At 36.8% G+C, this 26675-nt stretch overlaps 5 protein-coding genes across 10 annotated transcripts; 2 read left to right on the top strand and 3 right to left on the bottom strand.

The window, feature by feature from the left end:
* The first annotated feature begins 1863 nt into the window (after positions 1 to 1863).
* Positions 1864 to 5684, top strand: FLS2 (Leucine-rich receptor-like protein kinase family protein). Its single transcript, XM_048091026.2, has 2 exons — positions 1864 to 5100; positions 5200 to 5684. The coding sequence occupies exons 1-2, from the start codon at positions 2025 to 2027 to the stop codon at positions 5535 to 5537; spliced, it is 3414 nt and encodes a 1137-aa protein (XP_047946983.1). The 5' UTR covers positions 1864 to 2024; the 3' UTR covers positions 5538 to 5684.
* A 3291-nt stretch (positions 5685 to 8975) lies between these two features.
* LOC125193894 (chlorophyll a-b binding protein 3C, chloroplastic) lies at positions 8976 to 10013 on the top strand. The gene is made up of 2 exons (XM_048091830.2): positions 8976 to 9452; positions 9545 to 10013. Exons 1-2 carry the CDS (start codon positions 9026 to 9028, stop codon positions 9919 to 9921), a joined length of 804 nt encoding a protein of 267 aa, XP_047947787.1. The 5' UTR covers positions 8976 to 9025; the 3' UTR covers positions 9922 to 10013.
* Positions 9938 to 15279, bottom strand: RWA3 (O-acetyltransferase family protein). The gene is made up of 16 exons (XM_048091829.2): positions 14889 to 15279; positions 13679 to 13770; positions 13413 to 13550; positions 13250 to 13306; positions 13106 to 13178; positions 12710 to 12868; positions 12366 to 12515; positions 12034 to 12289; positions 11761 to 11876; positions 11597 to 11683; positions 11420 to 11508; positions 11256 to 11318; positions 11101 to 11157; positions 10792 to 10888; positions 10567 to 10726; positions 9938 to 10308 (listed from the first exon to the last, which is right to left on the bottom strand). Exons 1-15 carry the CDS (start codon positions 14922 to 14924, stop codon positions 10571 to 10573), a joined length of 1626 nt encoding a protein of 541 aa, XP_047947786.1. The 5' UTR covers positions 14925 to 15279; the 3' UTR covers positions 9938 to 10308; positions 10567 to 10570.
* A 3789-nt stretch (positions 15280 to 19068) lies between these two features.
* On the bottom strand, positions 19069 to 22693 carry LOC125193981 (double-stranded DNA-binding family protein). 3 transcript variants are annotated; one of them, XM_089056499.1, is made up of 8 exons: positions 22610 to 22693; positions 21291 to 21356; positions 21155 to 21204; positions 20981 to 21045; positions 20664 to 20755; positions 20494 to 20565; positions 20357 to 20408; positions 19069 to 19243 (listed from the first exon to the last, which is right to left on the bottom strand). In XM_089056499.1, the coding sequence occupies exons 1-7, from the start codon at positions 22610 to 22612 to the stop codon at positions 20373 to 20375; spliced, it is 384 nt and encodes a 127-aa protein (XP_088912625.1). In that variant the 5' UTR covers positions 22613 to 22693; the 3' UTR covers positions 19069 to 19243; positions 20357 to 20372. The 3 variants fall into 3 exon arrangements, with proteins under 3 accessions (XP_088912625.1, XP_047947915.1, XP_047947916.1); XM_048091958.2 differs by lacking the exon at positions 19069 to 19243 and having other exon boundaries at positions 20115 to 20408; positions 22610 to 22692; XM_048091959.2 differs by lacking the exons at positions 19069 to 19243; positions 22610 to 22693 and adding an exon at positions 21494 to 22587 and having other exon boundaries at positions 20115 to 20408.
* An 801-nt stretch (positions 22694 to 23494) lies between these two features.
* On the bottom strand, positions 23495 to 26364 carry LOC125193980 (Transcriptional coactivator/pterin dehydratase). 4 transcript variants are annotated; one of them, XM_048091957.2, is made up of 7 exons: positions 26262 to 26364; positions 26115 to 26161; positions 25571 to 25668; positions 25021 to 25106; positions 24838 to 24955; positions 24231 to 24299; positions 23495 to 23725 (listed from the first exon to the last, which is right to left on the bottom strand). In XM_048091957.2, exons 1-7 carry the CDS (start codon positions 26304 to 26306, stop codon positions 23634 to 23636), a joined length of 555 nt encoding a protein of 184 aa, XP_047947914.2. In that variant the 5' UTR covers positions 26307 to 26364; the 3' UTR covers positions 23495 to 23633. The 4 variants fall into 4 exon arrangements, with proteins under 4 accessions (XP_047947914.2, XP_047947913.2, XP_088912624.1 ...); XM_048091956.2 differs by having other exon boundaries at positions 24832 to 24955; positions 26262 to 26356; XM_089056498.1 differs by lacking the exon at positions 25571 to 25668 and having other exon boundaries at positions 24832 to 24955; positions 26262 to 26334.
* Between the last annotated feature and the right edge of the window lie 311 nt (positions 26365 to 26675).

Here is a 26675-nt window from a genome sequence, read left to right as displayed (position 1 = left end):
ATGGATACATATAATTATAACTATAACCATGATTGCCTCTTTAATTTTCGTTCATGTATTCTATGATTTCTTCTTAATTCGGATTGCCTCGTGATTTTATTTTTGAAACGCATTAATTGAGGAATTGTTATATAAGAAGTCAAATTTGAGGAAGTAATCCGGAATTGAACATCATGAATCATATCCTAATTATATTGGTGGTTATGAGTGGAGTATTCGTAGGTGAATTGCAAGCTGCAAATCGCAAAATTGTTCCAACAAATAACAAAATAAGTGACACCTGCTACGATATTGTAACTCGCAATCTTTGCTTGGAGTTTATTTATTATTTGTTTTGTTCCAAGACAAATTTCCGGCAAGTGGCTGAGTCAGATTGTTGCTATTATTATGGGCAACTTGGTGATGATTGTATAACTCTCATGGCTAATGAAGCAAAGGCAGAGGATAAATGTGGCGTTGAAGATGAACATATTTTTGAGAATGCTCACAATCTTAAGCCATTTTGCTTAAAATCGTACTACTTCAACAACAATAAATATTTAATAATTTTTGTATTCTGTCATTACTCAATATTAATTCACTCTTATCTTGTACTTGATGAATTTTGAGATAATAATACTTGGATGAATTTAGTTTCTTGTATACTACTACTACTACTATATTTTTATTTGAATTATCAACTTTTATATCTTGTGAATATGATATTTCTCCTTTTAGATTGAAAAATGCCGAGAACACGTATAAAGATGTTGATGACACTACAAAAACATCACATTTACCTACAAAATTTTCCGTCGGTAAACGGTGTTGCCAATGAAATTTTCCGTTGGTAAAAAGCTTGTCGGTAATGTTACCGACGACATATATTCCGAAGGAATCTCTGATGGAAAAAAAGTCCGTCGCTAAAGTTAATCTATTATCGGTTGGTACTTACCGCTATCATTTATTTCATCGGTAATTCTTTCCGACAGATGTCTTCCGTTAGTAAATTTAAGCTAAATTCCATCGGAAATTTCGCATATTAATTTCTAAATTTTACAGCAGCTTGAATGAAATAGTATATCCTATTTTCTGTTATACCATCAAACCAATAACATTAGCCACGAAGAGAATGGTAACTTGCAGCTTGTTTATCTGGTTTTGTAGTATTATTTTTTTCTTCGACCATTTTATCCCCATCTTGGTCGTGATGTTATTTTACAATCGTGATTATTTTTTCTATAAATCTATTGATGTTAAAGATGGACGAGTTCTATGCCACTCTACAACCCTCCTTGGGTTGGAATAGAAAATTTCAATTTATGCATCTAAGTCAAAATAATTGACCCCTTAATCATGGTATCTAGAAGTAGAAAAATAAAGTTGAAAAATAAGGTGATTTGGTAGAAGTAAAAGATTTCTTGAAAAGAATAACACACCCTGTAAGGCTGTAATAATATATCGTACCGTAAAATCAAAAATTTTAAATCCACCACTAATTCGAATCATCATATTCTCATACTTCTATTCAGCTTTCATAGTTTAGCACAGGATGTAACATGTATATAGTAATGCCAAAGCAAAATGACAGACAAATTACAAAAACATATTTTGATTTCCAAAATCCATGTATATCTACATCTATATACATGCATGAGAATCTCTTACAACTTGGCCAGCTCATCATATTTACCACTATCTATCAACTTGCCTAACTTGATACAAATGCGGCTACTGTACTGTACACATTGCTGCATTTTTTTTTGTTTACAATTTCCATACCAAATTCTGTTCACATTATTGCCAGCACTACCGACACTTTGTTTAATCACAGTAAACGATAGTAGTACTAAGTAGGAGTACCATATACATGTCCTAGAATATATATACTCCTACATGTTTGGTTTCACTCATTCTCAAACTCAGAAAAATGCACACCTAACTAATCCACCGTTGACTCCCACAGTCAACACCCAAGTCCAATATTACCAAATCATATCTTTAAATACCTTGAATCCCATAAAGATTAAAGAAACCAAGAAAACATGTTCTTTCAACTGATCATTCTACTCTCATCTTTCCTCCTCGGAGCTCTCTCACTACACCAAAGCTCCGAACTCCAAGCCTTGAAAGCCTTCAAGAACTCGATCACCGATGACCCGACGAGTGCCCTCGTTGACTGGGATGAGACCGCCCTCCACTATTGCAACTGGACCGGAGTGGCGTGCAACCCCTCCACGGGCAATGTCGTCTCCATCTCCATGGTGGACAAGCAGTTGCAAGGCCGGATCTCCCCGTCTCTCGGGAATCTCTCGAGTCTTGAGGTACTTGATTTAACCCTAAACTTGTTCACCGGCCCCATCCCCGCCCAACTAGCCTCGTGCGCGAACCTCACTCAGCTAATCCTCTACCATAACTCTGTCTCGGGCCCCATCCCATCGGAGCTTGGAGGCTTAAGAAACCTGCAGCTGCTGGACCTCGGGAATAATGCCCTCAACGGGAGCATCCCCGATGCCCTATGCAACTGCAGTGAGCTACTAGCACTAGGCCTAAACACCAACAACCTCACAGGAAAAATCCCACCACAAATTGGCAACCTTGTTAACTTAGAAACGTTTCTAGCTTATAAAAACAAGTTAGAGGGCTCAATACCTAATTCCATAGGAGAATTGACACAAATGCAAGTTTTTGACCTCAGTGAAAACATCCTAACCGGCAAAATCCCTCGAGAAATAGGATCTATGCTCAATTTACAAATTCTCCAACTCCATATAAACCTCTTCTCCGACGAGATCCCACCCCAACTCGGCCAATGCACGAAGCTCGCCATCCTCAACCTCTACACGAACAACCTCACCGGCCCCATCCCACCCGAGCTCGGGCGCCTAGCCCTCCTACAAGTCCTCCGCCTATACGAAAACAAGCTGAGATCGACAATTCCGATCACATTATACCAACTAAAGTCACTCATCCACTTAGGCCTCTCCCAAAATGAGCTCTCTGGCCCGATTTCACCGGAGATCGCCTCCCTAGCATCCCTAGAGACGCTGACGCTCCACTCCAACAACTTGAGCGGTGTAGTCCCTCCCAACATAACCCGTCTGAGCAACCTGTCCTACATCTCCCTTGGCTTCAACTCGCTAACGGGGCCCATCCCCCGTGAGATCGGGTTGCTCCACAACCTTATGAACCTCACGGCCAATAACAACGGTCTAGAGGGCCCGATCCCCGCCTCCATCACCAACTGTACCCGCCTCCTCACCATCTCATTGGCCAAAAACCAGATCACGGGGCGGGTTCCACTTGGGCTTGGGCGCCTAACTAACTTGACCTTCCTCTCCTTGAGCTCCAATGCCCTCACCGGAGACATCCCCAGCGACCTCTTCAACTGCTCGAAGCTGGAGGTGCTTGATTGGAGCCGAAACGCCTTCAATACGACGATCAGTCCCCGGATCGGATCGCTCTCAAGGCTCCATACATTCAGAGCAATCGATTCGGGAATTTTCGGCCCAATCCCAAGAGAGATTGGCAATTTAAGCTCACTCATTTACTTAGACCTTCCAAGAAACAGAATCTCTGGCCTAATCCCAACAGAACTTTCTAGACTCTCATTTCTTCAAGGCCTCGCATTGAATGAAAACCAACTCCAAGGAATAATCCCCCAAGAAATCTCTCTCCTCAAACACCTCACTGATCTCCAACTGCAGAGAAATCAACTCATAGGCTCAATCCCACCTTCTCTCTCCAAAATCAACTATCTATCCAACTTAGACCTCAGTGGCAACAACCTCAATGGCACCATCCACCCGAGCCTCGGCCTGCTGATCCGTCTGACGAATCTTGACTTGTCAGACAACCGTCTCACGGGCCCAATCCCGGGCCCGGTCATTGCCGGAATCAAGAATCTACAACTCAACCTCAACCTCTCACACAACTCCCTGACAGGAGCAATCCCAGATGAGATAGGCCTCCTGCAAATGGTCCAATCCATCGACATCTCCAACAACGCACTCTCAAACGCCATCCCTCGCTCGATCAAAGGCTGCCAGAACTTGATCACACTTGACCTCTCAAGCAACAACCTCTCCGGCCAAATTGCAGACGACGCAATGCTCCCTCAGCTAGAGAGGCTAAACCTCTCAAGAAACCAGTTACAAGGCAATCTACCTCAAAATCTTGGGAGTTTAAAGCATCTCTCATCACTTGATCTCTCACATAACAAGCTCACAGGGGAAATCCCACAATCATATTCCAATATCTCAACCTTGAAACACCTCGATCTCTCCTTCAATCTACTCGAAGGCCGCGTTCCCAACCTCACAAGCATAGCCAATCTGGAAGGGAATCCATCTCTCTGCGGGACAACTCCTCTTCCACAATGTACAAACAAGAAAAGCAAGAAAAAGAAGAAACAGAGAGTGGTAATGATAGCTCTGGCCTCAGCCTCGGCCTTTGCAACACTCATCCTTCTCCTCTCAACGCTCTACGCCTTGAAAAGGAAGACGAAGAAACAGTCTCTCCCTCCCAAACCCTCCATCGCTTCAGCAGTGAGTCTCAAGAGATTCGAAGCGAAAGAGCTGGAAATAGCTACAGATTCGTTCAGCAGCGAAAACATGATCGGATCGACTCATTTGAGCAGCGTCTACAAAGGCAGATTACAAGATGGGAAGGTAATAGCAGTGAAAAGGCTGAATTTGGAGCAATTTGCAGAGGAATCCGACAAATGCTTCTACAGAGAAGCAAACATATTAGGCCAACTACGGCACAAGAACCTTGTGAAGGTTCTTGGGTACGCGTGGGAGAGTGGCAAGATGAAGGCGTTAGTGCTCGAGTTCATGGAGAATGGGAGCTTGGAGGAGATGATTCACGGCAATCATCAACGTGCTTGGAGCTTAGGCGAGCGCGTGGAGGCGTTGGTATCTGTATGCGAGGGATTGGTGTATTTGCATTCAGGGTATGATTTCCCAATCGTGCATTGTGACTTGAAGCCTTCGAATGTGCTTCTCGATGGAGGGATGAGGGCTCGTGTCAGCGATTTTGGCACGGCTAGGATGCTCGGGGAGGGGGCCCACCTCTCAGCTTCCTTTTCCTTTCAAGGCACCATTGGCTACTTGGCTCCAGGTAAATTCATAATCACAACAACCTTCACTCGTAATTGTTGATGATGAAAAATTGAAAATTGAAAATTGAAAAAAAGTTGCGTGTTTAATTTTGCATCAGAGGTGGCATACATGAGGAATGTTACGACGAAAGTAGATGTTTTCAGCTACGGGATTATGATGATGGAGATGATCACCAACAAGAGGCCAACAGGCCTCATGTTACAAGAGGATGGATCAGGATCAGCAATCACACTATCAGAGCTAGTTCATCAAGCACTTGAGCTCGGAATCAACGGCTTAGATCAGATCACGCATCCTCAGCTCACGGACAAGAATCACGAGGCGTTGGAAGCACTCCTCCGTCTCGCCCTCTCCTGCACTGCCCCGGACCCCCAAAATCGGCCTAATATGGATCAAGTGCTGGCTTCACTCTCTAAGATTCGTGTCATGGCTTAGCTACAAGGCTGGCAGATTTTTGTTGGATCATGTTTTTTAGCATAGCACATGCTTATGTACGTAAGAAAGGTGTTAATTGTTAAACATATTCAATTTCATAGTATATTAAACTTAGTTTCATAATCAACTTAGAATTTTGTCCAATTATATTACTGGATTATTATTATTATTATTATTATTATTATTATTATTATTATTATTATTATTATTTCAACTAGAAATGTTTGCCATACGTAAATAATTATAGTAGAATTGTAGAAACGCCACAATATTAACATTCAAGAAGAAAGTTTAGTAGTGATATCGATTGTGAAAAAATTTCTATATATGATTGATTATCAAGAACCCCGACAAATGTTGGAGTTGGAGTTGATTTTGAAACTAACTACCGCAATCTAAGATTGACACAACCAATTGTGTCTTGATACAGTAACTCCGATACGAGCTCCGTCTGGACGTTCGGACTTGCAAGCGCGTCGGCAACTCTATTCCCTTCCCGATAGATGTGTGTAACACGAAACTCCATGCGTTGCAAACGATCCAACGCTCGCATCCACGCCCCCTCATACTTCTTAGGCACGTCCATAGATCGAGAATATAGTAAATCAACGAGTCGCGTGCAGTCGGATTCCAGCCACAATTTCTTCCACCCTCTATCACTCGCTATACCGATCGCATTGATGCACGCAGCGAGTTCCGCCACGAATGCAGTCCCCTCTCCAAGGTTCTTGGAGAAGCAGCCTATGGCCTTCCCTCCGTGGTCTCGAAAAACACCCCCACACGACGATGACGATCCAAATGATGACCCGTCAGTGTTGACCTTGAGCCACGAGGGCGGAGGGCGACGCCAACGAACCAAAGTGGCCGTGGGGCCCGTGCTGTTGACAACCATGGGTTGATCGTGCACGATCCTAATCCGGCCGCATCGCAGAGCGTACGCGGGTGCAGAAGCTACCTTCAGTGGCGGACAGTGGCGGACGCATAAATATTTATCGATAGGGTCTGAGATTTCTAAATTTTGTTTTAAAGTATATATTTGAGTAATTTAGATAATTTGTAGACTTTTACGCTATAATTTACGCTAAATTTGAATACAATCAAAAGAAAAAAAAGAAAAAAATAATTTATTGGGTCCGCTCATGGCTACCTTCATTAAGTCTTTATAGCTCGAAAATTGCAGGGAGTAGCAGTAGCCTTGGCCGCCCACGGGGATAATCCGCCAAGTGAGAGACGGCTGCCAGATGGCGTGTAGCGCGTCGCAGAGATCAGCGAGCGAAATCATCTCCTCCCCGTCGTTGAGAACAATCTGCCCCGTCACCTTATATTTAAAGCCGTTCAAACTTTCGGGGCATGTATCGTACTCTTTAATCAACGGATACGCAGGTCGAATCGGAATTGCGATCAATGGAATTGAAGGGATTGGATGATGAAATTTTGAGACGATGAAGGGGTTGAAGCCATTAATGCACGCCATATTACTAGTAATAAACCTAAATTTGCTCTTGAGATGAATGTTTGCTTATATAAATGAGATGATGTTGATCGAAATATATAATGCAAATGTAGTAATATCTGATTTTCTTTCCTTATTTATGTAGCTTGTTAGTTAATTAATCTCTTGAGTTTATATATATGGAAAGTTGAGTTCTAGATACTTTATCCATTTAATTCTCAAACACAGTTTAACTATAAAATTTCCTTATTTACAGAGTTTTCAAAGGGATATTTTAATTGGTTTGGATAACTTGAATCCGTTTCTGCAAAAATTTTAACATCAAAAAATGTCGGTTTCCAATTTTCAATTCTTTTCTTCCAGATTCTCGTTTCATATAGTTTTTTGTTATCCTCCTCTCCGTTTTACAACTGATTTTTGAGAAAAAGTATAATGAAGGAGCAAGGAAGAATGATGAAGATGAATCAGTGTGTTGAAGCAGAGTGAAATGAATCCGCGGGTAACCAAATTCAACGATTGCAAAGCTGATTTGATTGATTTACGGAGCGCAGCAACAATTTGAAATCCCTAATTTGAGAGGGAAAGAGCTGGTTTCACGTTCCTGCCATCGGTGGACGTAATTAGATTTTCAATATTGATTTTTTAATTATTTATTTATTTATTATTATTATTATCTAAAAATAAAAGAAGTTCAATTCTGTTGAATGATTGTTTTATAGATACATAGATTAATTATATTATTGAGGTTGAAGAATAACATTCATCTCTAATAATTTGTCACAATTTAATTTAAAACGAATTTTAAAATTTATATAATAAAAAATGACTTGAAAAAGTTAATGAAAAAGAGGTCACATATTTTAGTATTAGTATTAGTGTTATACTAATAAAATGTGGCACTACTAGAAAAATGTAAAAATAGAGTTAGACAAATTTTTGGAGATAGATAAAAATAAAAATTAATGACAAATTTTCAGGGACGAAGGAAATATGAGTTTAAATTTAGATTTTATGAAGGTTGTAGTAATTATTTAGATATGTTAATTGGGAGTAGTGATCTAGGGAAACTGCTACTTAAATGCATAACTAGAGAACGCGAATTTAGTTCACTATAAGAGCGATTTGGTTCACTATAAGGGTGATTTAGCTCACTATAAGAAGGAATGAACCAAAACGCTATTACAGTTAACTACATACTTCACGGAGTAAATACTTCACTATAATGGTGTTTTAGTTCACTATTTGCTTTCAAATTCATAGTGTGAACTAAAACACTCACATAGTAATAAACTAGATCGTTTTGATCTAAAAACTGACATTTGTTCTCTAGTTATACACTTAATATTAGTTATACGGATTATTTTCCTATTAATTGGTATTACAATATTTCTATAAAAATGATTTTAATATTTTTGTTTTTGAATATTTTCATGCAATTTAAAAATTTCAATTTGGTTGGTTTTAATAATTCAAAATTCAGTATTTTTTGAATAATTTGGTTTAGATTTCATTTTATGAAATTCTCAGATTTTTTTTGTTCGATTTTGGGTTGAATTTGAATGCTCACCCCTTATTGTAAAAATATTTCAAATTCAAATTTCAAAACTTTAAATAACTATTATTACTAAATTAAAATACTACGAGAGTATTTTTGCAAAAGAATACTATATTTTTATTTTATTGTCACTGTTAAATTTTATTACTAATTAAAATAAATATTTGAAACGTTACCTCAAAAATTGATGTGTGGCGTTGGATGATTCAACTCTAATATGACAACATCCAAACTACTATCAAGGATAGATTTCATGATGGGAAATTGGGGTGTTTGTCAAATTTCAAAAGTAGATGGTTAAGAATATGCCAACTCAACATAAAATCTTCACATCCAATCAAAAGAGAGAGACATATTCTCATATGAATATCCCTATCATCACCAACATCACTAGTCACTACCTCTATATATAACTACCAACTAACCTACATTTCTCCCATCCTCAATCCCAACTCTCTATACAAATTACAAATCAATACAATGGCTTCCACTTCAATGGCTCTTTCTTCCTCTTCTTTCGCCGGTCAGGCAGTGAAGCTCTCTCCGGCCGCCTCAGAGACAGCCGGTAACGGAAGAGTCTCGATGAGGAAGACCACCACCAAGAAGCCTGCTGTCTCCTCCGGCAGCCCTTGGTATGGCCCCGACCGTGTTAAGTACTTAGGCCCATTCTCCGGCGAAGCCCCCAGCTATCTCACCGGAGAATTCCCCGGCGACTACGGCTGGGATACCGCCGGACTTTCGGCTGACCCCGAGACTTTCGCCAAGAACCGCGAGCTTGAGGTCATCCACAGCCGGTGGGCCATGCTTGGTGCCCTCGGCTGCGTCTTCCCCGAGCTCTTGGCCCGCAACGGCGTCAAGTTCGGAGAGGCAGTCTGGTTCAAGGCCGGCGCTCAAATCTTCAGCGAGGGTATACTTTCCATTTAATTTTATTTCATTATAGATATCAAACTATTCGATCAAACACATTCTCATTATAACTAATACTACTATATTGGATAGGCGGACTTGATTATTTGGGCAACCCAAATTTGGTCCATGCTCAGAGCATCTTGGCCATCTGGGCTACTCAAGTGCTACTCATGGGAGCAGTTGAGGGCTACAGAATTGCCGGTGGGCCCCTCGGCGAAGTGGTGGACCCATTGTACCCAGGTGGAAGCTTCGACCCGTTGGGCCTAGCAGATGACCCAGAAGCATTTGCTGAGCTAAAGGTGAAGGAGCTCAAGAACGGTAGACTCGCCATGTTTTCAATGTTCGGTTTCTTTGTTCAGGCAATCGTCACCGGAAAAGGGCCGTTGGAGAACCTCGCCGACCACCTGGCTGACCCCGTTAACAACAATGCTTGGTCTTATGCTACAAACTTTGTCCCCGGAAAATAAAGCAATTCGCGAGAAATAGCGCAGCACAAAATCTTCACATGTATTAATTACTCAATTTAATGAAATGAAAATGCGAACTATTCTTGCTCTAAGATGTGGATTCATTAAGGCCATCAGTTTGAATCCCTATAAACACTTTTTTTGCATAACAGAAATCAAAGAATAAGAATATATGTGTGTGTTGTGCGTGTAACAAAATACACTTAGAGAAATTTTTATCTTTCTTCAATTAGAGACAAGAACAGCAATGCAGCGACATCTCTCAAAATTGCTGGGAATGAACGATCGCAATCATCAAACCAATCCCAAGAGAAGAAATTATAGGTCCCAGATTTCCCTTTGGGCGGAGCCTTGAACACGCCTTCTTTAGCTTGTTTATGCACAAATCTGCACCAAACAAGTCAATATTCAAATCAAAGATCACACAGTAATAGCAAAAGATGTGAAATGTCTAAAAAATAATATTAGTATCTAACAGTCAGTCCCTTTCTTTCAGGATAGTGCAAAAACATCGAGCGCAGATCATGAATTCCAATTAATAGGTTGGAGCTTTTCGAATCTCAGCCAGGAATGAAAAAAGAGTAGGTCCATTTTTGCCAATCAGTAGCTAACATTAATGTTATAGTAATCAGATACAGAACTTACTTGATTAATGAGGAATCTGAACCAGGACGAACGAAATGGAATACAAACACACGGAGATGACAGCCGCAGCAAAAAAGTTGTGCAACAGCTTCTTATCATCTCTTGTGGGTATAAAAGCTGACTTGAGTGTATTGGTGAGCTCAAAAATCCGGCAAGATACCTGCAGCACCAATTGGATTAGTAGCAGTACATCGATTCAACACGAAGCTAGGCGAAGTCACTAACCAAGATATAAATGGCAGTTGTCAGCATGAAGTTAAGCATGGGATAATCTGGAATGAAGGATAGCAACCATTTAGGCTGTCCATTGGGCGTATTAGATCTGTTATAGTACATCAAGAGAAACATGTGAGCCGTAGTAAATCGCATTATGTTTGGCCACGTTGAGTTCCTATATCATCGAAACTGCTCAAACATAGTCAAGCAGAATTTTATAAAGAACTATCAATTTGTCAAGATATACGGGTATATTTGAAGGTAAGTGTTCGAGTATCACCATGTAAATGGCATTTAAATACAAAAATAAGCACACACCTCAGCCAGATATGGAACTGGGAAATATAGGTCTCCAAAGTAATTTTTCCAAGCCACCTGGAAAGAAAGCATCAAATATTAATCCAGCAAAAGTAACGTGATATGCCAACATCTGTTGACTGTCGAGATCTAAAGAAAATCTTAATATGACTTACGCAAAAAGTGTCAAGGAAAAGTTCCGAAGGTTCTGGCTGATATTCCGCAAACAAATGTAGACACTGTAAAAATGGATTGAAGCAAATGAGAATAGATCTTTCTTCTCTAACAAAATTTACAAGAACTGCCATTAGTTAGATTGAAACAATGCTTTGGTACATACGTTATGGGGATCCATGATGTGTAAGGATGCAGCTTGTTATATGCAATTTTGTCCAGCTTGTAAATGTATTCGTACCATAGGTAGCCAACCTACAACCCAATGTTTGCCTTTTAGTTATGAGAAAACTTGAAGAAGATTATCAAATGCCACACACCATGAATCAATAAATTGACTTACTACTAAGGCAACAGTAATAATGGATCCCTTGATGGTACGTCTCCTCTTGGTCTCGGATTCCTCCAATTTCTCCATCAACCTTTCAACCTGTAATGACAAAAAGGTCTTAGTTCCTAATTCGTGCAAATAGAACATTAGCAAAAATTGCAATTATAGAGCATTACATTTGGGTGAAAATAGGCATAAATCATTCCGATGATCCAAATATAGCGATCAAGTCCAGATCTAAAATGCCACTCATGAAGTCGTGGAAGTTCTGGTTTTGCTGGATCACTGTATCCTGTCAGCAACATGACAATAAGGTATCATTGCACTGTCACAGTTAACAAATACAGCTAACTGGCATTGAATAGCTTTAGAGGAAGATGTGAATATCACTTAAAAGAAGACAGAATGAGATTGGTTTTCAAGGAACATAAAATAACTGGATCACAAACCTAAAAGAAAGGTGAAAGGACTCCATAGAACTTCAAAAACTCCAGGAACTTCCCATACAAAGATAACTACCAGAAAGCACACCAAAAGCTTCAAAGCCATAACTGATCTTATTTCATTATACTTGTGGCCAATACCAAGAGCCCCGTACACCATTAGAGTGAAAAGGGTATGCATTGGGCAGATATAGTACAGCATGTAGTCATTATTAAGAACAATACATGCAAATGCCACAAAAAAGTTGAGCCTCCACATCATCTGCATTAAGAACCCAGTCAAATTAGACCAATTGTTAGAAAAACAACAAAAGACCAATGACAGATTGCAACATCACCTGAGCAAATCGAGCAACACTAAAATCTTTGCGAATATAATAATAAGAGAAGTTTCCGAAGCCAGTCATCCAAACATATGCAGCAATAAAAATGCGAATTGCATTGTATATCTCTGCTGCGGCAAAGTAATGATACATCAAAAACAGCACCTATAATAAACATAGTACATTGTCAGACACATAGCCAGCAGAAAGAGATTGGCATCTGATAAGTGTTAGATTCATCCAGTATCAACTAAGAGAAAGTCAGACCTAAAAGTCATGGGGCACCTACAAGACTATTTTTATTTCTTATACAACCTACTCATGAGTATAGCACTAAATTAAACAAAAAGAATACTTGCCTGCATCCATCCTTTCCACTCCTCAGTCTGATGGCGATTAAGGTATAGAATTGCTTTTCCAGAAAAAGCTGATTTATCATGGTGCTTCTTAAGAGAAGTCATTGCCGAAGTTATGATGAGAAGGATATACAGAAAAATAAACAGATCGCGGTTGTAGTTCTGTCCAACAAAAGAAAAATGAGAAAATCATGAAACATTCTATTCACATTATAGCAAAACATACAGAAAATAAGTTATACTCGTTGCAGTCTTTAATCTTTATATTGTATCAGGAGATATGAATGAGATATTTGTAAGGTTTACTATTTTCTAACTTTAACTTTGAACAGGTATGCATAACTGCTATCAGCTATTTCTGACATATATCAACAATAATAACAGAGAATGATAATGCACCTTGGTAGAATCTGAAAATATATCTGTCCGATCGCATATATAAAAGTAGAACAAAATTCCCCCAAATTCAGCCCTGCATGAGTTATTTTTCATTAACAAATGAAACAACACAAGATCAAAAAATAATCATCATACAAAACTCACATTGCTCTTAAAAGTAGCCGATTTTCAAGTAAAAATGCATCGTCCATGGTTAGAAACCTGTAGATCACACACAGCTGGTAAGACTGAATCCATCAATTAAATTATGTACATTTCAATAAGTCACCTAATTATGTTTACTCATCTAGTCACAAGGAAAACATACCTAATTATGTTAGTCTTAATGGATGGACTAGAAACTTTTGTAGACACCGATTTAGTGAGACCGCCTTCCATTAATAGTGCTCGCTCATCTTCTTTGATAGCTTCACTTTCCAGTTCAGCCAGGTTATTATCTGAATGACTTTTGGACATAAAAGCAAGTCATACATCATAGAAGATGATTAACAGAAGAAGATATGATGATAATAATGGTTACTACCACCCTGTTGGTCCTAAGTGTATTGACAAGAGAAGTATTAGGGAGCTTACACTTTAGAAGGAGAAGATGATTTCTTATGCTCCAACCACTCAGAATAGATCCATGAGATATAAATTGGGATTACACCAAGCAGAAACGACACCTAGAAAATCACAAGTAAAGATTTCAAACGAAAAGAATAGTTAAAGGGAGTGGCAATCCTCAAATATACTAGCTAACAATGGATCAGACTAACTAGCCCACCAATGATATCACTTCGGTTTATGAATGAAAAAGGATCTCATTAGGCATGTCCCAAAAAAACTGTTAATTAAGCTTAGGTTGCATAACATTTCCAATTTTCCAATGACTCATCTTTACGAGGCAAAAAATCGTTGCACAACCTATGAAATAGAGCATCCTCAATTGTAATGCAAAATCACTTTATATAGTCTTTATTTTATATTCAAAGATAAGAGTTCCTCTGCAACAGGGCCATTAAATTTAATTATTGCTACCTTTTGATGTAGTGCATTATTAAGCTTATATTAGAAACCTTTTTTCTAATCAAGATTGTAGAAATCCACCAAATCATATTACTATCTGAAAAAATGAACTAGTATAAAGCTAGATGAAATAATTTCGTTGCCTCATACTCTTTTCAAATTTTGTGAAAAAGGTCATCAAATTTCTCACATTACACTTGCATCAGACAAGATCTACTTTCTTTCATCCTAGTTATATCATTACATCAACCAGATCATAGAATACCTCAAACCATCCCAAAACAAGTTGAATCGTCCCCAGCGAATGTACAAGCTCATCCAGAAAACAAACGCATAACAGCAGACAAGCACCATCGCTAATACTCATATCAATCTTTTACCCCATTTTTGCATTCAATAAATGAAACCAACCTAGGAGTCAACTAAAGCTTCAGAGGCCAAAAAACTCGAATAAATCGAAGCAGAGAAAATCAAAGTAGATTTACATCATTCAGCATAAAAGAACTCCTAAAACCTAGACTCAAGTCAATGGCGCTGTTAAACCCAAGCTATCAAGTACTAAACTGCTAAATTTAAAAAATGGCAAATCAAGGCTTCAAACTAGAAAACCGAGTCACCATTACAGCTAAGACAGCATGCAGGGAATATCTTGAACCTCACTAAATAAAACTTCTCTGAACATCCAAATCCAAAATCAAGTAAATCTTCAACTCTCTCAGGAACTCTAAATCAACTAAATCGAAGCATAAATGAAGTCATGATATCGAAATCGCACCTGTCCAGGCGTCACAGGGCCAGCATCTACAGCCATTTCAGGAATCGAAAATTGAAACGATCAAGCACCAAATCCCCAATCTACAGAAATCTCATCGATCAAGTGAATGCACGGAGCTGAGGTGCATCCACACACAGGGCTGAATCAGTGATACACAGTGGACAATGCGCCGATATATATGAAAGGATGCCCTAGAAATTGGGAGAGGGAATGCAGAGATCTGAAGCAAACGAATTTAGAAAATTGCAGGAAAACAAAAGCAGGAGTCAGTAGGTAGAAATTGACGTCTTCGTTTGCTTGAAGAATTGATAATGGCGACTTCTTCGGTCGAAATGTCTCTCTCTCTCTCTCTCTCAAACTAATCAACCGTAAGCAGATGGTGGTTGCAGTTTGGTTTATGATTATGCATTTTTTTCTATTTTACTTCTTCAATTATTTTCTTCACCATATTCTTATTTGAATAAGACATTCTTCTAAAATGGATAAAATCTGATTTTCGGGAAATTTTCTTATTTTGTTGTGACAAATTTGAAACGTATATTAGTAAGATATCTGTTTTTAGTAAATACTACTTTGAAAGTGATATTTTTGTATGATAAAGATTTAGTATGAGTAAGAGTAACTTTTTCATAATAGGAATTTATTAATCTATTTTGTCTAATTAAAACAATGCTTTAATGTTTAAGCTTGATTGCACAATTAGGCCAAATATAATGTCACGATGCAGCATGATTATGGTATAACAGATATACACGTTTGATGATAAATATGTACATGAATCTAAACTGCCGTGTTTAAGTTATGAATGTAGTCATAGGTAGGGAAGGACTTAAGAACTCTCCTTTTGAAGCTAATTATCATTTAATGATTAGTTGACAATGAGTGGAAATGAAGCAACAATCTTTGTTAGGTGGGTATAATTGGAAAAATAAAATCTTGTAACGACTATAATGTTTATTTCATGATGATACTTACAATATAATCTTGTCGGATTAAGAGAGTTACGTTATAGATTAATGGGACACTTGAATCCTAAGTTTGCTTATGAAAATTCAGTCGCAAGTATCATAAAATTAGTAAACAATAGTTTGTAATTTGCATACATCATTTGCCAAAAGATTATTGTTAATTTATTAAGGTCTTGAAATTTAAGTAATACTACACCATAAACTTTTGGCATTTGTTTGGACTTTGGAGATGATGTTGCTTCTAGGTATATCTACCAATACTTTAATAACTAATTTAATCGCAAATTAAAGACAAATGGATAATCAGGTATTGTCTTTATAACAACCATAGTATATCACAAATAAATATATATGTTGGTATAATTCAATTATTCGTTGTTTAGTATTGTTTGATTTTAAATCAAAAACACCATCTTGCATAAAATAATGTAATTATCGTTAAAATAACTGTATAATAAAATTAAATCACGTGTTCTTTGAATATTTGGTATGTAGTTACCATGATAATGTCGAATATCCCATTACCATGATCATTTTAATTCGAAACAAAATCACAATTTATTAACTTTAGAAGAAATTAGAAGCTAGAGCTCAAAAGTGTGTGTTTTGATTAAACTCGATTCATATAACGGTTGGGTATGAATTCGATTTTTAAACTTTTGGTCGATTCCATTTTTTTATTATCAATCAACAACTTCTTAGTTATTTATAATTTCATGTTTGATTTTATCTATATTGTGTGTAGGTCTTTGTCATGTGTGAATTAATTGGTAGTTCCTCCTTCCGTCATTAGACGTCTCATTTCTTGGCGGTACGGATTTAGAAATACTCCATTAAGAAAAATAGATGGAAAAAAGTTAGTGAAACAGAGGTCTCACTTGTATATATTCTATCAGTCCCATAGAAATAGGTCATTTAGAATTAACACGAGTTTTAATGTATAATTGGTAAAGTAAGAGAAAAAGAGAACAAGTAGTTGAAATTGTGTAGTAGATGGTGGGATCTATAAATGATAAAGTAAAAGAAAAGGAGAAAATAGGTTATTATAAATAGATATAGACTATTTTTATGGGACAGATGAAAAAGGAAATATGGTATATTTCTATGGAATGGATAAAATATTAGTTTTAAATGAAATATGAGTAGAATTAATTAGTATAAAATAAAACCTTATTATTACTATTTACAATAAAAATAAATCGGAACTACTATTCGCAAATGGATTTTCGGACGGAGGGAACACTTACGTAACGAAGATCTATGAAATTTTCATCCCAAACGAGGTTAGGTACGTAGGCCCATAGGTAGTCTACTCATTATTGTGATTATTAATTTAATCAAACAAGTAATTTATACCACATAGATTCTTGTCAAAATTTTAGCTGTGGCTGGTTAGGCGTTGTACTCCACTATCTTGCACTCCATGTATATTTAATTGGTAACAACTTGCATGATCGGTGCTAAAATATGTACTCATTTGATATGTTCATTTTTTTTTCTTTTTAATTTATTTCATTTGAAATATTAATCTTTTATATTTGAAAATAAATTTATCTTCCCTCTTTTTTTATTAAAATATTTAACTATATTTTTCTCTCTATGTATTCTAATTAACAACTATTTCTAAAATTATGTGTCATTTAAGAACGTTTGCATCTCAAAATAGAAACATTAATTAGGACTCTATTTCAACGATCAATTCATTAGTTGGCCATAAACTTAAAAATCGAAATACACCGAGTTTGACATGATTCAGTTTCACTTCGCCTCTATCAATTTAGGAGATGGATCCCCTGCTGTGCTCCCACCACAGCAGGGAGTGTTCTGCATCAATTTAAGTTTGCAATTTTTTTCTTCAAAATGCATTGGGTCTCTCTCTTCGATTCCTTCACTAGACGATGTCATCAGAAAAATTAGGTTTTGAAATTTTCTATTCTTCGATTTTGTTATAGGGCTTGTTGAAATAAAAACTTTTAGGATGACACGAATGTTAATGCATACTCCCTCTGTCCCAGATAATTCGACCCAATATTCCATTTCGGGTCGTCCCACATAATTTGTCTCATTTCACTTTTACCATTTTTGATAATGGACCTCATATTCCACTAACTCATTCCTACTCACATTTTATTATAAAACTAATACTTTAAAAGTAGGACCCACATCTCACCAACTTTTTCAACTCACTTTCTATTACATTTCTTAAAACCCGTGCCGGGTCAAAGTGTCCCAAATTATCTGGGACGGGGGGAGTAACTAGCAAAGTAGAATAGAGATAGAAAGAAAAAATTAGTTATCACCTTATTAAATAGAAAGAAGTAATCAAAAATAAAAATGCACAATTTTTATAGGATATACCAAAATGAAAACAGTTTTGATTTTTATGGGATAGAGTGAGTGAGTATTTATTTCACTTTGGGTATTAGATTTTCGGGCATCTTCTGTGTCTAAATCATCTTTTTGTAATTGTGATTTCTAGATCTAGAATGGTTAGAAATTGGTAAATTCGTCAGATTCAAATTTGCACACATATGACTTCCGCATTGCACGCTGGTTTAATAACGATGATATGAATTAGGTCAATACCAATCGAGAATACCAAAAAATTAAAAACCCATTGTTCACGCACATGTTCTAAAATAGGACTACAAAAATCATTTTCACATGAAAAATAAGTAGGACGGCGACGACTTAGGTCAATCGATTCTGAATATGTATTCGCTAATCTAGTTAACATTAACAACATGTCGCATTTGATTAGTTTTAGACGTTGTTTTGTTTGCAAAGTGAATACGTAAAGAATTTCGTGATATCGAACCTTGGCTTCACTAGTTTAGGTGAATATTTTATTATAAAATTGTTTCTACGTTACTTAATTTTTTCTGCATTGCAATAAATTAAAATTTTAAATTAATAAATTGTTTCTTCATTCAATAAATTGATGTTAAAATGTGTAAGTATTTTGTTTGATTATAAAATTGTTTCTGCATTCACTTAATTTCGTTCTCAATGTATAAATTAATTAATTGTAGTACTCCGTAGTTACGTAGCAATGATTGAAAGAGAAAAATGGTTTCATTTTTTATGACTCCGTAAGATAAAATGGATTAGTGAAGATTTTGTTTGACCTTTTGTCATTGAAAGATAAAGAATCTGAGTCATCTTTAAATTTATTTAATCAAGTTAAAATAAAAACAAAAACTAAATAAAAATTTGAGAAATGGAATGGGATAGAATAATAGAAAACATTATCCGAGACATTGGTTTGGAAAATTCGATCTTAATTAACCAATGGGATTCAGATCTACTCATTGGGATTCCGATCTGCATATAAAATTAATTTCTTGTAGCAATATCTGCTCCTCCGGAACCAACTGCGCTAAGCTCCTGCAGGCATATAAAATTAATTTCTATGTTCTACACACATACACTAGTTTTAATAACCGACATGCATGTATTCAATAAAATTTCATTTTTATTTTATTGTAAGTAAATTGTAATCTCAATCGCCGTACATGAAAAGTACAAAGTTAAAAGATGATAAAGTAAATTACAGGGTGTAAACTCTTTTTATATTAGTGAAAAAGTAAAGCTGTACGCAAAAGATAGAAGTTTTTCCCTAATTTCACTAGTGAAAGAGTTAAATTGCAAGCAAGAAATACAAGTGGTGTTTTTCTAATTTTTTAGTATGAGGTTGGGAAATGACCCAAAAACAAAATTATGAGAGTTTAACACAAATCAGACAATATGAATGAATAAGTTCAAGTGTGCATTGTCGAACCCTTGCATTGGTATCTGACCGAGCTTATTCGACTGGTTTGCACATAAAGTTCCCGATATGCAAGACATGTTTGAACTTGGTCAAGGACCTTTGCTTATAGTCTTAGTCATCTATATGTGCAACCGTGGTCAAGACCTTGGTGACCTATGTCTTGGTCTTGGTCTCCTATGTGGTATTTGGTTTGAGGAGCAATTTGTTGAGGTTTGGGTCACCAATGTGGCTCTAGTTAAAGGGTCTTCACCTGTGTTGTCTTGGTTGGGAGGTTTGTTAGGATTTTGGTCATATAAACATTTTCTCAACTCCATTAGTATGAGGCCTTGTGTTAAATAACCCAAAAATAAAATTATAAGGACTTAACCCAAAACAAACAATATAATCATATTGAGGACTCATTCAGTGTCATATGCAGATGAGAACACAAAGATATAGACATATTCCCTTGAGGTTGAAGTGAGTGTATGCGAGAATCTAGCATCGTTAAGAAAATAACCTTACTTCACATCAAGATGACTGGGATTTTTGTTTCAAGCAAGCAATGCTTGCACGATACAATAACTATCCGTATCCAGTAAAAAAATAGAAGTTATTAAAATTCAAGTCGCAAATAGGGGCTAAAATTTGGACGATCACACTCAAAACAATTCCAACCAACCACACAACATAGGATGGATTTTACAATATGCCCTTTTAATTCATGCTTAGTATAAAATCAAACAAACCTCAAACCCATATAGTCTAATCGTCCTCGAGAACACTCGTACGCCTCCGAATCTGGGAAGCAGCAGTAGAAAAATCAACAGACTGAAAACTAATGATAGTGCAAGCCAACTGAATATCAACTACTACTACTACTTACTGTGACTTTGGTTTCTTTAGATGTTTGATTGTTGATTTGTTCGAGCAGCGATATGAGTCTCTCTTCAGATACCTATGTTGAAAGCAAGAAATCGTTTGCAATCATTTTGAACGTTTAGAAAGCTACACAATGAAACCTGAGAAATTGATAGCATAGTGAAGCAAAGATACCTTCTCAACAATCTGACCTGTTTGGGCAGCTCTCAGTATAACATCCTCAACTCCCCTGGCCTTCTCGGGTTTTACCAGCGCAATTCGAGCAACTGCACAAATAGATGCATCATGAGTAAGGCACGTGGGTGGTTGCACTACGAGAATCTAAATACTGACATCTAAGCTATGATAGATAAAACATCACATTTTTGCACCTATGGTTTCTAGTTTCTACACTTTTATTGCTGTCCATCTTTATATGTTTGGAGAAGTTTGTGTGGGAGAAGTTTATGAGAAGTTACAAAATTGGATTAAGCTCAGAAGGTTCCACTTACGTCTTGCACGTGCTTCAGATGTCAAAATCCGTGTCAGCATCAGTTGTCTTTGTTCCTCCGCCTCACTAGGTAAAAAAATATATTAAGTGAATCAGTAAAAGCTTTGCAAAAAAACTTCTAAGACACTCAAAGTAAAAACTACAGTTAAATTAGATAAAGAAAGAGATAGTCCACCTTTTAGCTTCCTCCTGGGCTTTCTGTTGCTCAGGACCTTGATGACTACCCTGTATATAAGTAAATACGTAACTACAACAAGCAAAGAGCACAAAAAAACTTTGAAAAGTAAAATAGAACAAAATGGAGTAACTACCCCGCCACGTTGAGCCATTAGCTCCTGTATTCTCCTTTGTCTGATCGCTTCCAATTCCGGGTCAGCCTAGATACAATTAAATCATTAAAACAAAACCAAAAACTCGGACATCACCTCTTGATTACAAACAAACTACAACAAATAAACTAATGCAAATAATGTTCAAGAAAAAGATAAGTAACATTTGCATACTCAGTACTCACTCAACAATAGTGCCACTAAGTCTCGGCACTAGACCAAGTGGTGGTCATTCGCGTCTAGAGAAACTAACTCAATGCCAACCTCATCTATGTCTTTCATTTCCACAACTCCATTCTTATTCCACATTCTGCAACCGATCATCTCTCCTTCTGGTTTCTTTGGGTCCATTGCTGAGTCCACATACCAATACCCATCTACATATAGGTTGCTTTATGTGATATTAAACCACCAATTGAGACATTTTCTAAGATTTATCAGCTACAACACTAGATATTTCTTACATCAATGTGATTGCTTCCTTTTGTATTCCAAAGACACCATAACTAACAATTTTGAAAACATATAAATAAACTCTGCTGAGTACAATTTTCTCCACTAAGCAACAACAGTAGGGCATCATATGCCATATTTGCAACGAAACAGATAATCAATTGTCATAGTTAAGCTATAATCAGGAAAACCAGCTATATTCGGGCATTATAATTCAGCACACAATCCCGCATTCACCAGATTCAAGTGGATGACACCCCAGTCACAAAGGACGACAAGAACGGATCACAAACACGAAATACTTTTACTGGTTTACGAATTCTGATCTTTTAATTTCATTTTAAGCACACTTATAAGGCCCAACCCTATCATCACTGAGACTAAAGGCATTAGAAGCTACACATTTTCTGAGCTCAAATTTTACAAACCTCGAAGCAAAGCTGTACAATTACAGATGTTGAATAAAGTCTACACACACAATAAAAAAAAGGAATCTTTTATCTACCAATTTCTCAACATAAACTAATCTAGCTTCACCTAAGAACTCAAAAACCCTAATTTCATAAACAAATCATATCCTACTCCAGAATTAAATTTGATATCAAAATCCATGCGATAAGAAAACAAATTAACAGTAAGAAGAAGAAAATTAGAGAAAAAACACTGGAATCAGCTGCTACACAAGCTTAAACTAACTGAATCGGAATGCAGAGAGAAAGAGTAACTGCGTAACCTTAATCAATTCGACCCAAATTAAGATAGAAATTAAAAAAAAAACTTGGAACAATGAAATAGAAGTGATCGAGAAGTAGATGAAGAAATCGAGTATAGATAGGAAAATTTCTCACCATTTTGTTTCCGCGAAATTGAATTCAGTGAATGAGTGAACGCTGATAATATATATCAATATATTGAGAAAGTATATTTGAGCATTTGTTCTCGCGGGCCCACATCTGCGTCCGAATTACGCTACCGGGCCGGGTTTTATCCATCTTCTGAATCAAATCGGTGTCGGATCTTTTAGTTAGGTCAACCAACAAGATTCCAAAATGAGATAAATACATTCGTAGTGTATTAAAATAGACACAATTGATGTGGTTGAGTGGGATGAGAACATCGATCCTTAAACTGAACGGTCAGATGATCGATTAATGTATAATTAGTAAAGTATGAGAGAACTGAAAGAAAAGTAATTGACGAATTATTAATGGAGAATGATGTCTACCTCATTAGAGAGAAAAATATTATCCAAAATAGAAATAAACTATTTTATGGTCAGTCGTCCATGAACTCCCCCTTGCAACATGAGGATGCCGCAAACCTCACCATCCAAGCGGTCCGACGTCCTAGTTTGGCCTTTGTATAGTGTCGTTTATAATTAGAGTTCATTAAATCTTTAATTATAATTTCATTTAATTAGGGTTGATGCCCCATCGTGTATTTTATACCAGTAAACATATCACTTATTAGGCATTGACCGTCCTAATTTTCAAGATAAATACCTGAAAACCTACCCGAAAATACAAATATAAATGTCAAAAGTTTTGATTTTGTGATAAATAAGTTTGGGATAACTTTAGATGATTGTAGAATGATAATGAGTACCAGCACTATATAAGTTCCTGGCCTTTTATTTTTGTTACACCTTTTCTTCTGATTTGATTGCTAAATTTATTTCTGCATTTAATTTTAAATCACACAAACTTTTTGTTTAGCATAAAATAAAAGAGGAGTTGCAATAGAACCATATTCAGACATTGGATAAAACCATGTCCATAATCCATCCGTTCAAAAACATACCTTTGACCGGGTGCAGGAACACAAAAACCAAAATAAAAACATAAAGAACGCATGTCTATCAATGTCGGGCTGTTACTTGTCTGTTGGTGTTATCCTTAGAAGGTTGTGAAGATTAAGTCCATTGATCTTTGCAGCAAGTATGAAATCATTCTCAGTCAGTCCACCTGCACCGTAAAAAAAGATCGAGTGCATCAAGAGGCGTTTGTTCGTGAAACAACTTCACTGAAATACACAAACTAAAGGGCAAAAATGAAATAGTCATGCTAGTCCGATCAAATAAGGAACATCTCATTATTCAATGAGAAGATCAATGCTGATTAGATTTGTGTTTGTACCATAATTAGAATAAATCCATGTAAGCTTTATTAAGGAGATCAATGGTGTTTAGATTCCAGATATTCAAAGAAAAGCTACATGGTACAGAAGAAGATGAGTTTTGCTACGAATAAACATCAAACTGCTGTAATTCTCAAATGCGACATGGTAATTGATGGAGCAAAAATACAAAGATAAAGCTTAATGGAATCAGCTAATGGTTTTTGATAGGTATCATTACAGATAATTCATAGATATATATTTTCAGGTTGAATGAACGTTAAGGAGTTCATTCTTTCGTTGCAATGGTAACCAAAAAGAATGGAGAGCAAAGTTTATTCGAGGTGATCTTACCCACTGCATGGGTCCAAATATCAATCTTTATGTTGTTCCATCCGACAAGGTGAAGATCTGGGTGATGGCCTGTATCAAATAAAGACATGTTGAGAAAGATATAGAACACTAATCAGATGATAATTTGAATCAATCCCTAGCCAACCAAACTTCTATGCTAATATTAGCTGCATATTTGTCTCGCTTTCCTTATCCAAACAGAAACATATAGGAGTGCATATTCCTTACTTACATAACAATAATTTTCAGGCAGAAGTGCATATTCAGGCGGCGTGTATCTCAATGGTGAAAAGAAAGAACTCTTCCTTACAATGTGAGGCTACTCTTCATAACCAAAAACCAAACAACAATTTTTTTACGGTTAAGGTTATTTTTAATTTAAGTTACAAAGGAGGGGAAATATTGAAAATACAAGATCGCTCGAAATTGGTTTAAAGTGCACAAATGGACTTCAATACAAGGAAGTTCATCTATAAAACTTCAAGTATATTAAGAGGTTGATAAATGGCATCCCAACCCAAGTCCATTTACACTTGTAGGGAAGGAACTTTAGAATATAGGAAACCACCCAAAATAATCTAGACAAGTTTAAGAAGTATACCTTCACCTTCTGCAACATCAGCAACGAGCCGGAGAAAGTCCATTCCTTTGGCGAAAGTCTTAACTTTCCAGGACTGATGCAGCTTCCATGAATCATTTTCCTTCACTAGATTCCATCCAGGAACCTGAGCCATAAATTACCAATTAAAATACGCAAATAAAACAAAGCTTATAATATAAACATCCATACCCTTTTGAGCAAAATGTTGGCTGTCTCCTCAGTCATAGGCCTCAAATCTTTGGAGCTGCATGGCACACACTTCTTACTAGCCAAATCTGGCACAAAAAGAAGAAACCATTACCAGGAGAATATTGTCAATTACATTAATCGCAAGTAGAATTAAGAACGCTTTCAGAAGGACACCAGATTCAAGAACATCAGCATCATATCCAAAGAGAACTCGGTTTTGAAACTGTAACCTCAAAATCAACCATAATCGTCGTCAAGTCAGAGGGTGTTTCGGTAACTGTGCCTTCTAATATTCTAAAGGTTAGTGATCAATACGACAATATCTTATTCATCTCTGATCCCTTAGGATTTCTTTTCTTCTAACTGTATATCCTCCACATAACCCCTTCCTCTCAACATCACTCCCATCACTTTGAATTATCAAAATACTATAAAAGCACCCCCTACCATAAACAAATAGAGCATTCCATATTAGCAAACGTATATCACCCGTGCTACAAAAAACTGAACATCTATAATCAATAGTAGCAGCTCCAGTGCGACCACTAACCTTGGTTAGTACAAAAAGTCCTAATTCCATTAAGACTGCTATTATTCAACAAGCGTCCTTCATGGCCTTGAGGTCTATCAGCAACACGAATACTCGAGCTGCCCAAGGTAGGAAAAAAAAAGTATTTCGCACTCATTGAAATCGTATATTCACAAAAACCTAAATACAGAAATCCAACGCTCAAGCGACATTTCGATTCTAAGCGCATAAACAATTCACACTCTGCCTAAATTTCACAGCATCGAGCTGCAGAAGCTAAGAAAGTTCACATCAACAATAGAAATCCGAGCATGCAGCTGGCACTAATGGCGATTCCTACGGCCTACGGGTAACTTATATAATAAAAATAATTAATTAATTAGGCACACATTGATGATTGATTCTATTTCTATATTTTTCTCTCACAATTTTATCGCCATGCCGCTGGTTCTCGTATATACGAACTTATTGAAAATTGGATCAGATCACTGGAAACTAACATGTGAAAACGAATAAATTGATTAAAAAACGGCGAAATAGAGAAATCGGAGCAGAAGAAAGTTACCGTCCATAACCAGTCCAGACTCCCTGCAAGAGCGGCGTCACTACAACCTGAACATAATCACCGGGAAATCTCAATATCAAAGACGCTGTTGGTGTGTGTGTGTGTGTGTGTGAGAGAGAGAGAGAAAGAAGAGAGAGAGAGATATACACGGGCGTTGGAGGAGAGAACGCAGAGACGAGGGTAAAGTGCCATTTGGAGCTAGCGGTGAATGAAAAGAGAGAAGTGTCATTCACAGGAAAACGGTTACAAATGGGCCAGAACCATGTAAATGGGCCTCAATTGTAAACGCTTGAAAGCAGACGTAATTGGGCTTTTTTATTCTATCTTTTTAACCGATCGTGCGTATTAAAACTTGTAGCATTCCAAAATGCTATTTTCATAACACATAGTTACTATTCCTTTTTTTCCTACTCAATATATCTACATTCTTGAGTCACATAATTATAAAAAAAATTGTTAAATAAAGTAAATAGAAACAAAAAACTAGGAGTAATTAAATATTTTAATGAGAGAAAAGAGAAATATCTTTACAAATGTAGAAAGTATACATTTTAATTGAGA

Source organism: Salvia hispanica, chromosome 4 (assembly GCF_029641045.1).
Source record: "Salvia hispanica isolate PSC_SH4W2 chromosome 4, Shi_PSC_v1, whole genome shotgun sequence".
In the NCBI taxonomy this organism is placed as follows: Eukaryota; Viridiplantae; Streptophyta; class Magnoliopsida; order Lamiales; family Lamiaceae; genus Salvia; species Salvia hispanica.
Note: the sequence above shows the minus strand (reverse complement) of the source record. Positions and strands in the feature narration are given on the sequence as shown.